This window comes from Cetorhinus maximus, chromosome 2 (genome assembly GCF_964194155.1).
Source record: "Cetorhinus maximus chromosome 2, sCetMax3.hap1.1, whole genome shotgun sequence".
NCBI lineage: Eukaryota > Metazoa > Chordata > Chondrichthyes > Lamniformes > Cetorhinidae > Cetorhinus > Cetorhinus maximus.
This window is the reverse complement of record NC_135880.1, coordinates 144,648,844-144,665,991: the sequence shown is the minus strand read 5'-3', so window position 1 is coordinate 144,665,991 and position 17,148 is coordinate 144,648,844. Positions and strand designations below refer to the sequence as shown.

Below are 17,148 nucleotides of genomic sequence, written 5' to 3'. Positions count from 1 at the left end.
AAGTGCCAAGCAATGACTATCACCAAGAGAGAATCTAACCATCGCCCCTTGATGTTCAATGGCATTACCATCACTGAATCCCCTACTATCAACATTCTGGAGGTTACCATTGACCAGAAACTCAACTGGACTAGCCATATAAATAATGTGGCAAGCTGGGAATTTTGCAGAGAGTAACTCACCCCCTGACTCCCCAGCTCTGTCCACAAGGCACAAGTCAGGAGTGGGATGGAATACTCTCCACTTGCCTGGATGAGTGCAGCTCCAACAACACTCAAGAAGCTTGACAACATCCAGGCCAAGCAGCCTCCTTGATTGGCACCCCATCCACAAACATTCACTCTCTCCACAGTAGCAGCAGTGTGTACCATCTACAAGATGCATTGCAGCAACTCACCAAGGATCCTTTGACAGCACCTTCCAAACCCATGACCTCTACCAACTAGAAGGGCAGCAGATGCATGGAAACACCACCACCTGCTAGTTCCCCTCCATGCCATACATCATCCTGAGTTGGAAATATATCACTGTTCCTTCACTGTCACTGGGTCACAATCCTGGAATTCGTCCCTAACAGCACTGTGGATGTACCTACACTGCATGATCTGCAGCGGTTCAAGAAAGCAGCTCACTACCACCTTCTCAAAGGCAGTTAAAGATTGGCAACAAAATTGCTGGCCTCGCCAGTGATGCCTACATCCTATGAAAGAATTTTAAAAAATTGTTACTAACCCAGTCTATATTAGGATAATTGAATTTCTCCATTACACTGTGAATCTTGTATCTTTCAGTAATTTGCCTCAAGTTTGTTCCTCTGTCTCCTTTCCACAATTTGGTGGCCTATGATATACATCCAGTAGCAAAATAGCTCTTCCACTGCTGTTTTATCAATATAAAAAGTGCTAGCAATGATTTAATACCATAACGCACACATGCTACAGATCACTTTGCTCCCTAGGGTCATTCCTACAACACTATCAAAATGCAAACAAAAATTTAAGCAAGTGTTATCTTCCTAGTTTACCAATCTAGGACTGGTAAACAAACGGTCTTGTTCAGGGCACGTGCAGTAATGTAGGTGAAAGCTAATTGGCTTAGTTGATGGCCGGCACTTACTGTTTTAATCCTCAATTGTAACTGCCATTCCTCTAGTGAAAATGTTCCCACAATGTTGTAGCGGTATGATGCTTGGACACTTTGTACGGCATTTTAAAGTCAATAATGTTGGTGTAGGACTGGAGTCACATACAGGCCAAACAAGGTTGGTAGATTTCCTTCGCTAAAGGACATCAGTGAACCCTTTGGATTTTTAATCACAATCTGCCAGTAAAATCAACCATGAATCTGTCAACAACTTAAACTGCTATGGTGGGATTTGAACTTGTTGTCTAGATCATTGGTCCAGACATCTAGATTACTAGTAGCATAACCAATGTTGACATTCCCCTGTTTTGCAAGCTTAATTTGGCCAGTACAGTACACCAACATCCTCTGATTTCAGGTTGCTGCTAACGTTAACAGAATGACAGGATGCCAATTAATGTTTTTTGTCAATTTGGGTCTTGGAGTGATTGTCACTGAAAGACTCAGCAGCTAATGTGGAAGTGCTGAGTACCAAACACTTCCTGTAAAAAAGGCAATGGCCCTGGGATAAAAAAGGCAATGGCCCTGGGATAAAAAAGGCCTCTCACACTGGATGAGAATTAAAGCTTCTTTACTATATGTTGGAAATATTTAGTGACAACATTTACAAAAAAATAAATCCTGGTATCCAACCAACAAGCTTTGAAATTGTACTTTGACCAGAAAGGAACATTGACCATTGACCAACAAATTCCAAATGAAGAACTTTATTCAGAAAAGTCACTCAAAAAGGGAGATTCAATGCTAAACGGGTAAAGAAACCAAAGTGACACAGGTTTGCAAAATGGCTAGTTACTGGATTGCAAATTAATACTTATTTTTTTACAAAAATATGGCAGATCAATTTAAACTTTTCTTTATGTAAATAATAGCAAAGGGCATCAGGCTTGGCTTAAAAAGCCACAGGAGTACTGCACTGGCAGAGGTGCCTTGTTTCAGATGAGATTTTTAACCCAGGCCCCATTTACTCTCTCAGGTGGACATTAAAGATTCCATGACACTAACAAGAGTGGGGAGTATTTCCCAATGTCCTGGCCAAAATTTACCCCTCAACCAAATTAACTGATCTTGTTGTGCATAAATTGGCTGCCTGTTTCTTGCATTACAAAAATGACGAAATTTCAAAAATACTTCATTGGCTGTAAAACATTTTGGGGTGTCTAGAAGTCATGAAATGTGTTAAATAAATGCAAGTCTTTCTTCCCATTCCTTTGTATTCCAGTCCCCTGGAGACAAAGGTCAACATTCCATTGCTTTTTTTAATTACTTTGGTATCCGTTCAGTAGCTTTGTGATTTCTGCACATTGATCTCATAATCTCTCAGCTCCGGCCCACCTAGAAAACACTTTGATCTATCTTTTTATGTCCAAAGGTCAAATTTGTTTAAATGGTTTTTAAGAGAATATTTTTGACCTGTAAATTAAAGGGACTACAGTGCAAAGAAAATAGCATTAAATACTACACTTCTACTGGATAGATTTATTAAAAAAACAGTTTCATTGACATGGAAAGCAAGCACAGTCAACCCTTAACAGCTAGCAGATGAACAAAAAAAAAGAGAATTTTCTATGGATATGTTAAACATCAAATGCTTCATGAAACCTACTCAGTTTTAAACTTGATACTTAACTGTTACTTTTGGAGGATTGAAGTCGACGTTGTACACCCTACCACTGCCTGGGTGTATCCAGCGAGACGTCAGTCGTTTTTTGATCGTCTCAAAAGGGACATTCAAATTAATTACAGTGTCTGGTTGGTAAACTTTATGCAGTTCCTCTGCCTGTGGGAGTGTCCTGGGAAACCCTATGAAATCGTGGCAAGAAATAGACAATACAGTCAATCATACCTAACTTGGTAAAACTTTACCAAGCCACTTTAAAGATACATAGGCTTTTCTTCCTGGTGTTTAAAGGAGCTCGAATTTGCTAATACATGAATCACTACACCAGTGCTGAACTCTCAGGCAAACCACAAAGATTGTTTTTGTGAATGGAGCACAAAAGGTATACTTAATTAGCCACAATCATTTATCTGGCACTGAAGAACTAATCACCATTACTCAGCAGCTTTACCTATAGTGTAAAAATGTTGTAAACAAGTTGTACATTGAATTAAAGAGGAAGTTCATTTCCTAATTAGCCTTGTATACAGACCACTTGTATGAACCTGATCCAGACTCAAAGTCTTCAAGTTCCACAAAAAGAGACCATAATAACATTTTTATTCATTTACTTCTAAAAATTACTAGGATATTTAACATAATTAATCCTTTTTCAAGATTTGTTTTTGTTACTCTCCCTTGGGACCCTGTTAAATACACATCTTCCAAGGGTGATTTAAGACCTTCTCCCAATCATTCACCAATGCAGTCTTATATATGGACACAAGGTATGCAAGAGTAGCCTGGGCTCAGAATAATTTTTAAATTGTTCTCAATTCTTGTGTGAAGGCACCCAATCTTCACTTGGTGCCCCCAACTGTGTGAGGTCAGAAAACTCAACATGTGAGCAATCATGGATGCAAGCTCCAATTCCACTGCAGAGGTAAGCTGAGTGCCAATTCGAGCGTAACCACATCCTTCTAGTTTAATAAAGAAAAACATTTTTGTTGCTGAAGTGTGAAAGGATCAGTCTTTACCCCAAGATCTGGCCTATTAAACAAGTGCAAAAATAAGAATACTGCTATAATTTTCATGATGCTGTACATCAACTTCCACAAATAGATTAAATGAAAGGAGGTAAGCTGCCTTTGATGTGCTAACATTCGTTAATAGCAAAGCCACTGGAGCTTCTCTCACCAGCACTGGTGTCAGCTTTGGCTCCGTCGTTACACACTCGCATCTGAGCCACAATATGTGACTCTCTCCAGAAATTTGATCACATAATCTAGGCTGATACTTCAATGCAGTACTGAGCTAATGAAAGTCGCTGTAGCCCCAGAGGACCATAGGCTGCTCCCTCATTAGAGAGAGATGACTGGTGGGGAGTTCAACCTGAGGGTCACCACACCTCAGGCGAAGGGCGAGGTTGAGAAGGCATGGATGACCTCAGCTGATACGGGAAATGAACCTGCACTGTTGGCGTCATTCTGCATCACAAACCAGTCATCCAGCCAACTGAGCTAATCGAATGCTGCGCTGTTGAAGGTCTTTCAGATGCAACCTTAACCCATCTGCACTCTCAGATGGATGTAAAAGATCCATGACATGCTCAACCGGTAACTATGAATAAGTTAACCTCCTGTGACAGGCTCAGTTAACCCAAAATCTCTCACACCCAGATACATCATGTCCTAATGGTTGGATATTATTGGCTGAACAAGAAGCAGGAAGCTTATGTGATGGTAGGCAAAGTAGGTCTAGCTCGGAGGGTTTCTAAGTCATGATTTTGCAAAACTGCACTTAAAATTAAGAAGTGGCAAGTGACTCATTTTCACAGGAAGAATGAAGAGAGGTGACATAAAATGAAGGGTACAATTCTAAAAGGGGTGCAGGAGTAGAGGGACCTGAGGGTGCATGTACACAAATCATTGAAGGTGTCAGGGCAAGTTGAGAGAGCAGTTAAAAAAGGTTCCTGGCTGGGCTTTATCAATAGGGACATAGAATAAAAAAAAAGGAAGTTATGTTAAACCTGTTAAAATCACTGCTTCAGCCTCACCTGGAGTAATGTGTCCAATTCGGGGCACCACACTTTAGGAAAGATGCGAAGGTATTAGAGAGGGTGCAGAAAAGATTCACAAGAATGGTTCCAGGAATTAGAGATTTCAGTTGTGCAGATAGATTCGAGAAGCTGGGAATGCTCTCCTTGAAGAAAAGTTTGAGAGGAGGTTTGATAGAGGTGTTCAAAATCAAGAAGGGTTTGATAGACTAGAGAGGGAGAAACAGTTCCTGTTGGTGGAAGGATCAATGTGAAACAATTGGCAAAAGAATCATTGCGACACGAGAAAACCCCCCACTGTTTTTTTAAAAACACAACGGGTGGTTAGGATCTGGAGTACACTGCCCGAGAGTGTTGTGGGGGAAAGATTCAATCGTGGGTTCAAAAAGAGAATTGGGTCATTATCTGAAGAGGAAATATTTGAAGGGGTCTGGGGAAAAGGTGGGGGAGTGGCACGAAGTGAATTGCTCTTGCAGAGAGTTGGCATAGATACGATTGCCCAAATGGCTTCCTTCTCCTTCTGAACTGTAATCATTCTATGATTCTATAAGTTGCAGAACAGAAGGAGGCCAGTCAGCCCCATCAGCCCACTCACCATACTATTACATCACAGATTTGGCCGCCTCAGCCTTTCGGGAGAGTTCCATAACTCTACCACACTTTGTGTGAAAAGTCCTTCTCCATGATAATCCTGAATGGCCTCTGTCTAATTTTAAGATTGTGACCTCTTATTCTTGATTCCCCCAGAGGAAGTAATTTTTCTACATCTACCCTAAGAAAATGCAACCTTTTATATACCTCAATCAGTTCATCCTCAACCTACTATACTCTTGGGAATTTAATTAACATTTTATGCACTTCAAATTGGGTGTAGATTTCTCTGTGACCTGATGTGAAGATTCAAACATGGTTATGGGCTTTGTCCCAAGTCAAGCTGTTCAGCTAACCAAAGTAAAAGATCCCAGCAGGATCAATAGGTAACATGGACAAGAATTCCAGTTTCATTACTCTATCTCTAACCTAAGGGCACACAGGGGGCAGCTACTCAATGGTCCAAACTTTCCTGAGGACTTGCACCATTGTAATGGGCACATCAACAACGTAGGGATCCTCGAAGATGCAAAAGAAGGAATTATGAAGCATGTGGCTGCATTAATTCTGGAACTCTGTATATTTTTGGATCTTTGTTTTCATTGTAACTCATTCTGTAACCACCTTCATTAAAATCAATGGTATTCAATGTGGTACCACACAAAAGGTTAATACGCAAGATATGGGCTCATGGAGTTCAACATGATATACTACCATGGATAGAGATTGATTAACAGACAGGAAACAGAGAGTAGGGATAAATGGGGTATTTTCAAGTTGGCACGCTATGACTAGTTAACTGCCACAAGGATCAGTGCTGGGGCCTCAGCTACTTACAATCTATATTAATGACTTAGAAGAGGAGACAAAAAGCAATGTATCCAAGTTTGCTAACGATAGGAAACTAGGTGGGAATACAAGTTGAGGACAGAAAGAGACTGCAAAGAAATACAGACAGGGTAAGTGTGTGGGCAACAAGGTAGCAGATGGCATATAATGTGGGGATGTGTGAGGTTATTCCCTCTGGTCATAAGAATAGAAAAGTAGAGTATTTGTTAAAAAGGCGTGAAACTTGTAAATGTTGATGTTCAGAGAGATTTGGGTGTATAGTACAAGGAACACAATAAGTTAGCAAGCAGGTACAGCAAGCAATTAGGAAGGCAAACAGCATGTTGACCTTTCGTGCAAGAGGATTAAAGCACAAGATTAAGGAAGTCTTGTTACAATTGAAAGGGGCTTTGGTGAGACCACACTTGGAATACTGAGAGAGATTTTGGTCTCCATATTTAATGGAGGATATACAGCGAAGGTTCACTAGATTGGTCTCTGGGATGAGAGGGTGTCCTATGATGAGAGGCTGAGTAAATTGGGCTTATACTGTCTGGAGTTTAGAAGAATGAGAGGTGATCTCATTGAAAACATTCAAGATTATGAAGAGACTTGACAGGGACTGAGAGGTTGTTTCTCCTGGCTGGGGAAATATAGAACAAGGGGCACAGTGTCAGGATAAAGGGCCAATCACTTAGGACTGAGACAAGGGGAAATTTCTTCACTCAAAGGGCTGTGATTCTTTGGAATTTGCTACCCAAGAGGCTGTGGATGTGCCATCATCAAATATATTTAAGGATAAGATAGATTTTTGGTACCTCAGGGAATCAAGGGATATGGGGAGTGGGCAGGAAAGTGGAGTTAAAGCCCAAGATCAGCCATGATCATACTGAATGGCAGAGCATGCTCCATATGGTGTTCTTTTGCTCCTCCTACTTACTTTCTTTTGTGATCTTCCTGCATTAAGGTGCAGCCACTTAGGCTTAAGAATAATGGCGCTGGTGAGCACATGGTGATTTGGCAGCAGCACAAGTTATGGCTTTGAGTTCAATGATCTTTTAAACTGTTGGCCTGAGCTTATTTGTTTAGCTCCTGGAGCCTGATCCTTAGCCAAATGCTGGTTTGTTTGGAGGTGTTGAACCGTTCACTCACAGCTTATCTCACAAAATCGGATGCATACATGAGAGTTTAAAACCTGAATAATTAAATCCTTGTTAGCACCTCCGCCTCCCTGCTAGAAAATTGGTTTCCCATGAACAACGTCAACATGCTTCCCAGGTCCCATTTAATGCACAGATTCCTCTTCTGGTACATGCTTGAACTTCCCAGAGAAGAAGAGGCTGCGTAACTCTAGCTCAGTGAACTGATCAAATGTATTTGCTGAATCTCTGGAATAAATTGGCTACTTCTGCTACTTCCAATTCACCACCATTCTTGCTGCAGCTTATTCTAATTAGAAATGCAGCAGAAATATGGAGGAACTTATTGGCAAGATCGGTCAGTTGGACATCTAAACTAATTGTGCATCATCTATTTATTTGTTGTGGGAAAATCTGTGCCACTCAATGTGTACTGAAGATGAAAGCTAGGACCTTTCTGGACCGTAAAGCCCAGCAATACAATTACTTAATTAGGTGAACCATGGGAGTAGCTTACTGTATTTTTCACAAGCAACGAAGCACAATCTCTTGCCAGCACCACAACTGTTCAAACCTCAAGGCGAGACATGACACTTGTGATTCACTGATAAAAGTTGTGCAATGCAGCAAATATCCCAGCATTCTAGGTTTACATAACTCAACTATTATGTAAACACATTTTAACTTTATGTAAAAGCATTTTAACTACACTGCTGGAACTCTGTCCATACTGCACACATCCTTACCATCCAGCAGCCAGTTGTACTGGTTCATTTCTTTCAGTTCATGGAGAACGATTCGAGTGATGGCATCATCTGGCACCAGCTTTCCCTCATCGATAAAAGACTTGGCTAACAAACCAAACTCTGGAAAAGACACCAAATACGGAATTACAGTTATAACTATCCAAAGCCATATTACATGTGCTTTACTTTGAAAGCGTAAAATTCAATCTCCAGTTTTCTCCCATTCATCTCCTGAAGGTGCTGGCTCACCCTGGAATATGGTACACAGATATAGCTGGCCCTCCAGTAGCTAAACTTACTAGCCAATCTTCATTTGTTAATAGACAAGTTATAATCATTTCCCACCTTCCACTGTCCGAGTAACTATTTTAAACTTATTCTATAGCCAGATTGCTATTCATTCTGCGGCTTCTCCCGACTCCACAGACTCTGACTTTAGTCATGAATCTTCTATTAGTACCTTACTGAAGGTCTTTTGAAAGTCCACACATACCACATCCCAAAGTATTTACCTGGAGTGCTCTTTATTTTTCAAATTATTCACCCGCATATGGAATCACAGCTCAGCATGGGACTGTCATGAAAAGTTAACATCTTTTTGCTTAAAACTCTTTTAAAAATAATTTCTGTCCAAGTCATTCTTGTGGGAAAATAGCCAAAGAATTCCACACCATAAAACATGCAACAGCAACCCCCCCCCCACCCATAACCATCCACCCCAGGTAGATTACCCGCTAGTAAGTCCTACAGCTGACTTGCTGCCCAATAATGCACTGCCACGCTGGCCAATCATCGTAGACCTCAGGAGTTTCTGAATTGCGTGAAAACCTACCCAAGAGGAATGCAGAAGTTGAATCTTACGCCAATTTCATTTTAGAGAGTGTTGTACAGCAATGTAAGGGGGCCCCACCTAGCCAGCCCTGAATAGTCACTGCAACCCATGTAACTGTCCGTGAGCCCCATTACTCCTAGGTTCTGCCTAAGGCTGCTTATGCCTGTCCATCTGTCACCTAGATAAGGCAACCATGCCCTAACATGTCCCCGTACAGGCAGTGTACCACTTGACCCTTCCCGCACTCCCAAGGTGAGTAAAGTACAAAGCCATTTCCTTCTCCACGCAGTGTGCTTCCTGAACACCCCATGTTGTCCCGGATGGTTCAGCACATCCACTGAGGGAATTATGCCCTTTTCAATTTCAGTTTGCAGATAACTATGTCTTTTACAGAATGACAATCCTTTACCATGTAGCATCATGAACAAGCAGTGAGTGTCTTTCGATCTCCTTCCACATGTCCCATTCACAATGACTGAGTACAAGCGATCTAGCTACATTGGTAGTCACCTGATAACAGGTCATGGAATGATACTGCACAGAAGGAGGCCATTCAGTCCATCACGCCTGTGCCGGCTTTATGAAAGATTTATCCAACTAGTCCCAATTCCCTCACTTTTTCCACATAGCCTTGCAGTTTTTCCTCCTTCAATTACTTATCAATTCCTTTGTGAAAATTATTGCTCTGGTTCTTCTGCCAATCACCTTAACCCTATGTCTACTGGTAACTGATCCTTGTGCCACAGGAAACAGTTTCTCATTAGTTGCTTAGTCAAAACCTTTCATAATTTTGAACATCACTATCAAACCTACCTTTAACCTTCTCTGCTCCAAGGAGAACACCCCAGCTTCTCCACAAAACCGAATTCCCTCACCCCTGGTACCATTCTAGTGAATCTCATTTGCACCTTCCCTAAGGCCTTGACATCCTTCCTACAGTGTAGTGCCCAGATATGAACACAATATGTCAGCTGAGGTCCGACCAGACTTTTATAAAAGTTTCACGTAACATTCTTAAATTTGTACTCTTTGCCTCTTTTAATAAGGCCAAGGTCCACATCAACTTTTGTAACAGTCTTCTCAACTTATTCTACCACCTTCGAAGACTTGTGTTGATACAACTCCAGATCTCTGTTCCTATGTTTCCGTTAAAATTGCAATTGGGTTATTTTGCCTCTTCTCATTCTTCATGCCAAAATGTATCACTTCTCTGCTTTAATCTGCTTCACCAATCCAAGTACCATTCTAAGTCACTGTGCTTCCTGGCTTGTATTGTGGGAGACTAGCAGTGGTTAGACTTGCCAAATTTAAAACAGCCATCACTATTGTAGACCTGCCATCAGTTCGGGCCAGTCCAGAGCAGATCAACTAATTAATGAAAAAAGTCTGGAATTGAAAGCTACTCTCAGTAATGGTGACCATGAAACTATCATTGATTGTTGTGAAAGCCCACCTGGTTCACTTATGTCTTTTAGGGAAGGAAATCTGCCACCCTTCCCTGGTCTGGCCTACATGCGACTTCAGACCCACAGCAACGTGGTTGACTCCTTAACTGCTCTCTGGAAAGGGCTAGCAAGCCACTCATTTCAAGGCCAATTAGGGATGGGCAACAAATGCTGGCCTTGCCAGTGACACCCACTTCCCACAAAAGAATATAGAAAAAACAAACATTCAGCAAGCGACTTGTTTATGGGACAGTGTCAGGCACAGTGCTTTACAAATGATCAAATAATCAGATTCTTAGTGTCATCTGAGACTATATCCAGGAACCTGTTCTTTGACCCAGACAAAAAAAAGTGGTGTTTACATCACACCTTTCATGGCTTCAGGATGTTTCAAAGCACTAAATAGCCAATTAAGTACTTCAGATGTGTTGTTACTGTTGTAATCCTGGAAACGTGGCATCCCATTTGTACAGAGCAGGATCTTAAACAGACAATGAAATATGTGACTAGATCACCTGTTTTATTTTAATATTAGTCGAGGGATAATTATTGGCCAGGATAATTATTACCCCTGCTCTTCTGCCACTTGAGGGGACAGTCAAGGCCTCAGTTTAACATTTCATCGGAAACACATCACCTCCAACAGCGTAGCAGTTCCTCAGTCCTGCACTGAAGCACTAGCCAAGACTATTTTCTGAACTCTCTGCAGTAGGGCTTAAACTCAAAACCTTCTAATTCACAGGTTGTGTTCTACCAGTGAGCCATAGCTGACACAGTATGTTACATCCCTGCTTTCTACCCATGTCGGCCATGTGTCTTCCAAGTTGGATAACCCGTTCTCCATAAATGCTGTCTAAATTCTTAGTTTCTTAACTTTGATTGTTAAATCATAAACCCCAATAACAGCATACTTTTGCAGAATCATTGTCCCTACCATTAGAAGGATTAACACAAAACAGTGTTGAATATAGCCATGTATTGTTTGGCAATCACATTCGTCCTATTTGTAATGACCACCTAATAAATTTAATGGCCAGAAACAATAACATCTTAAACAAAAACAGAATTACCTGGAAAAACTCGGCAGGTCTGGCAGCATCGGTGGAGAAGAAATCAGTTAACGTTTCTTCTCCACCGATGCTGCCAGACCTGCTGAGTTTTTCCAGATAATTCTGTTTTTTTTTGGATTTCTAGCATCCGCAGTAGCTTTTAGCTTTTTGTTTTTAACAATAACATCTTCCTTTTTAAAATTTGGAGTAGGTTTGATGTAAACCCTAACTTCCATAATTATCCTCTTGGCCAAAGCGCAGCAGATGTCTACAGCAATAGCACAATCTCACATTCAAGCAACATCAAGTCAATGACCAACACTCCAACACTGTTCACAGATAATCCCTTTTCAGGTCCAAGTCTTGCACATACATGTACTTTTCTCATCCTGCACCATAACCATCAGCCTTTGACAGTAGCAAATAATAAAACACCTCAAGGCCTTTCCACTGCTACTTAAACCAAGTGGTAAAGGTAACTCGATTGCTATGAAGGCAACATCACCAGTTCTGTAATTTAATCACTCCTGTTTTCCACACTATAACAGACCTTCCATTTTGATCCTTTCCTTCCCTTTTTTAATAGCTTGGTACTTATTTAAAAGATGTTCATCTCTTCCAGTTCTGATAAGAGGTCATTGACCTAAAACTTCAACTCTGTTTTTCTCTTGCCACAGATACTGCCTGATCAGAGTGTAACCACATTTTCTAAGTTCAAATTTCCAGCAACCACAGTGTTTTGCTTTTGATGGAGAATAAACTGGATTATAAAAATTAATCTCAAACTGAAAAATTTCTGAGCACTTTTCTGAAAAACAAGTCGATCTTTTTTAAGAAAACATACATATAAGCAATCAAATAGCACAGATTACAGAACTTACATCAATTTTGATTTTATACAGTAGGAATTAGTGATGTGACATACAAATGGAATAACATGATTACTCTCACCCCCACTCAAAAATAAACTTTTTTAATAGTAATTTCCTGGGTCTTAGTTTAAACTCACTCTTTTATCATATCATCCCCTGATGCAACACACATATTGTGAGAATTCAGTATCCAAGGAGCCTTTAGAAGTCAGTGGTAAAGACAATATTGAACACTAATGGTAACCACACAATACTGAAACTTTACACCCAGAAATTAGGAGTTATATAATCTGTTCCTGGGTGGGGAGAGAGAAGCAGACGTCACTCACAAGACAACACCCATCTACTTGTGCAAGCCAGGCGATCTTAATTGGCAAAAAGCAATGTAGGGGGTCTTTGTTCAACTTGTCCAGCAAAGCAAAACAATTATTCACCAACTTGGATTTGTTTTCTAATCAGATACTTCAGTCACAAAGTGTTGGATTAGGTTTCTTTTCAAGATGCATTTTTGTGCAAAGTGTTAAAATGATTAGAAATTAAACAAAATTCCTGTGTGACTCAGCAAAATTTTTTTAAAAAAGTACTCAAGGCACAGCACAGCTGCAGCATGTTGGTTGGTGTTGGACCTTCGTTCATGTAAATTAATTACTTAATAAAAATTGCAGTGTTAAATGAAGGTCATCAACTGACTATAAGCAGATGAAATAAAACTTCCTGTACCAAGTGCATAAACTTACCTGCAATTTAACATGGCATGGATACCATAATCTTCACCTCCATCTCTCTAACGGGACTTTTTAATAAAGTTTAAAAAAAGATATTGAGCCATGTTGTGGATTCAAATTCAACTCCAGAGACTTCAGGAAAAAAATAATTTAGGCCAATATGGCACTGGAATACCGAGGGAGCGCTGCACTGTCAAAGCAACCTGTTGCATGTTAGTTAGTCTAGCTGATGGATGATTACTGAGATGTTAGTGGGTTCAAACAATAGCGGGCTTATTACATACTATTAAATTATACATTGCTACTCAAGACTAGGTTTAACACTGCTGGAGAGATGAACATTCTCCCTCTCAACTCCTCATCATATGTGATAAAAGCAAAAAACTGCAGATGCTGGAAATCCAAAACAAAAAGAAAAATACCTGGAAAAACTCAGCAGGTCTGGCAGCATCTGCGGAGAGGAACACAGTTAATGTTTCGAGTCCGTATGACTCTTCAACAGAACTAAGGAATAATAGAAAAGAGGTGAAATATAAGCTGGTTTAAGAGGGGATGGGCCAGGTAGAGCTGGATAGAGGGCCAGTGATAGGTGGAGATAGCCAAAAGATGTCATAGACAAAAGGATAAAGAGGTGTTGAAGGTGGTGATATTATCTAAGGAATGTGCTAATTAAGGGTAGAAAGCAGGACAAGCAAGGTACAGATAGCCCTAGTTGGGGTGGAGTGGGGTGAAGGAATCAAAAAAGGCTAAAAGGTAGAGATAAAACAATGGATGGAAATACATTTAAAAATAATGGAAATAGGTGGGAAAAGAAAAATCTATATAAATTATTGGAAAAAAGGGGGATTGGAAAGGGGGTGGGGATGGAGGAGAGAGTTCATGATCTAAAATTGTTGAACTCAATATTCAGTCTGAAAGGCTGTAAAGTGCCTAGTCGGAAGATGAGGTGCTGTTCCTCCAGTTTGCATTGAGCTTCACTGGAACAATGCAGCAGGCCAAGGACAGACATGTGGGCATGAGAGCAGGGTGGAGTTTTGAAATGGCAAGCGACAGGGAGGTCTAGGTAATGCTTGCGGACACACCGAAGGTATTCTGCAAAGCGGTCACCCAGTCTGCATTTGGTCTCTCCAATGTAGAGGAAACCGCATTAGGAGCAACGAATGCAGTAGACTAAATTGAGGGAAGTGCAAGTGAAATGCTGCTTCACTTGAAAGGAGTGTTTGGGCCCTTGGACGGTGAGGAGAGGGGAAGTAAAGGGGCAGGTGTTGCACCTTCTCTCAGGTCCAATCCTGACATTGTCATCAGACCCGCTGACAAGGGTGGTGCTATTGTTCTCTGGCGCACTGACCTCTACCTCTCAGAGGCTGAGCGTCAACTCGCAGACACTTCCTTCTATCTCCCCCTGGACCACGAACCCACCACTGAACATCAAGCCATTGTTTCCAGGACTGTTACTGACCTCATTTCCTCTGGAGATCTTCCTTCCACAGCTTCCAACTTGATAGTCTCCCAACCTCGCACGGTCAGCTTCTACCTCCTACCCAAAATCCACACAGGACTGTCCCGGCAGACAGATCGTGTCAGCCTGTTCCTGCCCCACGGAACTCATTTCTTGCTATCTTGACTCCATTCTCTCTCCCCTTGTCCAGTCCCTTCCCACATACATCCGTGATTCCTCTGACACCCGACATCATATCAACAATTTCCAGTTCCCTGGCCTCAACCGCCTCCTCTTCACCATGGACGTCCAATCCCTCTACACCTCCATCCCCCACCAGGATGGTCTGATGGCTCTCTGCTTCTTCCTCGAACAGAGGCCCGAACAATCCCCATCCACCACCACTCTCCTCCGTCTGGCTGAACTTGTTCTCACACTGAACAATTTCTCCTTAAATTCCTCTCACTTCCTCCAAATAAAAGGTGTGGCTATGGGTGCCCACATTGGCCCCAGCTATGCCTGTCTCTTTATGGGGTATGTGGAACATTCCTTGTTCCAGTCCTACTCCGGCCCCCTCCCACAACTCTTTCTCCGGTACATCGATGATTACTTCGGTGCTGCTTCATGCTCTCGTCTGGACCTGGAAAAATTTTACTAATTTTGCTTCCAATTTCCACCCCTCCATCATTTTCACATGGTCCATCTCTGACACTTCCCTTCCTTTCCTTGACCTCTCTGTCTCAATTTCTGGTGATAGACTGTCCACCAATATCCATTGCAAGCCTACCGACTCCCACAGCTACTTCGACTACAGCTCCTGACACCCCTCTTCCTGTAAGGACTCCATCTCATTCTCTCAGTTCCTTCGCCTCCGTCGCATCTGTTCTGATGATGCCACTTTCAAAAACAGTTCCTCTGACATGTCTTCCTTCTTCCTTAACCGGGGTTTTCCACACACGGTGGTTGACAGGGCCCTCAACCGTGTCTGGCCCATCTCCTGCGCATCCGCCCTCACACCTTCCTCTCCCTCCCAGAACCATGATAGGGTCCCCCTTGTCCTCACTTATCACCCCACCAGCCTCCGCATTCAAAGGATCATCCTCCACCATTTCCAGCATGATGCCACCACCAAACACATCTTCCCTTCACCCCACCCCGGCGGCATTCCGCAGGGATCGTTCCCTCCAGGACACCCTGGTCCACTCCTCCATCACCCCCTACACCTCAACCCCCTCCCACACAACTGCGGAAGGTGCAACACCTGCCCCTTTACTTCCCCTCTCCTCATCGTCCAAGGGCCCAAACACCCCTTTCAAGTGAAGCAGCATTTCACTTGCACTTCCCTCAATTTGGTCTACTGCATTCGTTGCTCCCTATGCGGTTTCCTCTACATTGGAGAGACCAAACGCAGACTGGGTGACCGCTTTGCAGAATACCTTCGGTGTGTCCGCAAGCATTACCCAGACCTCCCTGTCGCTTGCCATTTCAACACTCCACCCTGCTCTCATGCCCACATGTCTGTCCTTGGCCTGCTGCATTGTTCCAGTGAAGCTCAACGCAAACTGGAGGAACAGCACCTCATCTTCCGACTAGGCACTTTACAGCCTTCCGGACTGAATATTGTGTTCAACAATTTTAGATCATGAACTCTCTCCTCCATCCCCACCACCTTTCCGATTCCCCCCCCCTTTTTTTCCAATAATTTATATAGATTTTTCTTTTCCCACCTATTTCCATTATTTTTAAATGTATTTCCATCCATTGTTTTATCTCTACCTCTTAGCCTTTTTTGATTCCTTCACCCCACCCCACCCCAACTAGGGCTTATCTGTACCTTGCTTGTCCTGCTTTCTACCCTTAATTAGCACATTCCTTAGATAATATCACCACCTTCAACACCTCGTTATCCTTTTGTCTATGACATCTTTTTGCTATCTCCACCCATCACTGGCCCTCTATCCAGCTCTACTTGTCCCACCCCCCCTTAAACCAGCTTATATTTCACCTCTCTTCTATTTTTCCTTAGTTCTGTTGAAGAGTTATATGGACTCGAAACGTTAACTGTGTTCCTCTCCACAGATGCTGCCAGACCTGCTGAGTTTTTCCAGGTATTTTTGTTTTTGTTTCCTCATCATGTGTTCTCTTACATAATCATTATGGGAGGTGCTATTTACACAGCGCCCCACAATGGGGGAGGTGCTGGTGTAGTGGTAATGTTACCAGATTAATAATTCAGAGGTAAAAGCAAAAAACTGCGGATACTGGAAATCCAAAACAAAAACAAAAATACCTGGAAAAACTCAGCAGGTGGAAGGGCAGTGGATGTTATATACATGGATTTCAGTAAGGCCTTTGACAAGGTTCCTCATGACAGATTGGTACAGAAGGTAAAGTCGCACGGGATCAGAGGTGAGCTGGCAGGATGGATACAGAATTGGCTTGGTTATAGAAGACAGAGGGTAGCATTTTCTGAATGGAGAGCTGTGACTAGTGGAGTTCCGCAGGGATCAGTGCTGGGACCTTTACTGTTTGTGGTATACATAAATGATTTGGAGAAAAATGTAACTGGGCTAATTAGTAAGTTTGCAGACGACACCAAAGTTGGAGGAGTTGCAGATAGTGAAGAGGATTGTCAAAGGATACAATGGGATATAGATCAGTTGGAGACTTGGGCGGAGAAATGG

At 42.1% G+C, this 17,148-nt stretch overlaps 1 protein-coding gene across 1 annotated transcript in view; it reads right to left on the bottom strand.

Annotated features, from left to right (window-relative positions):
• The window catches only part of ak3 (adenylate kinase 3), a 41,250-nt gene that overhangs the window by 15,374 nt on the left and 8,728 nt on the right, over nucleotides 1-17,148 (bottom strand). Inside the window, exons 2-3 of the mRNA XM_078570492.1 lie at nucleotides 8,104-8,223; nucleotides 2,774-2,946 (exon numbers count right to left, since the gene is read on the bottom strand). Of these exons, the coding sequence (XP_078426618.1) occupies nucleotides 2,774-2,946; nucleotides 8,104-8,223 (293 nt within the window). The remainder of the gene's footprint in view (nucleotides 1-2,773; nucleotides 2,947-8,103; nucleotides 8,224-17,148) is intronic.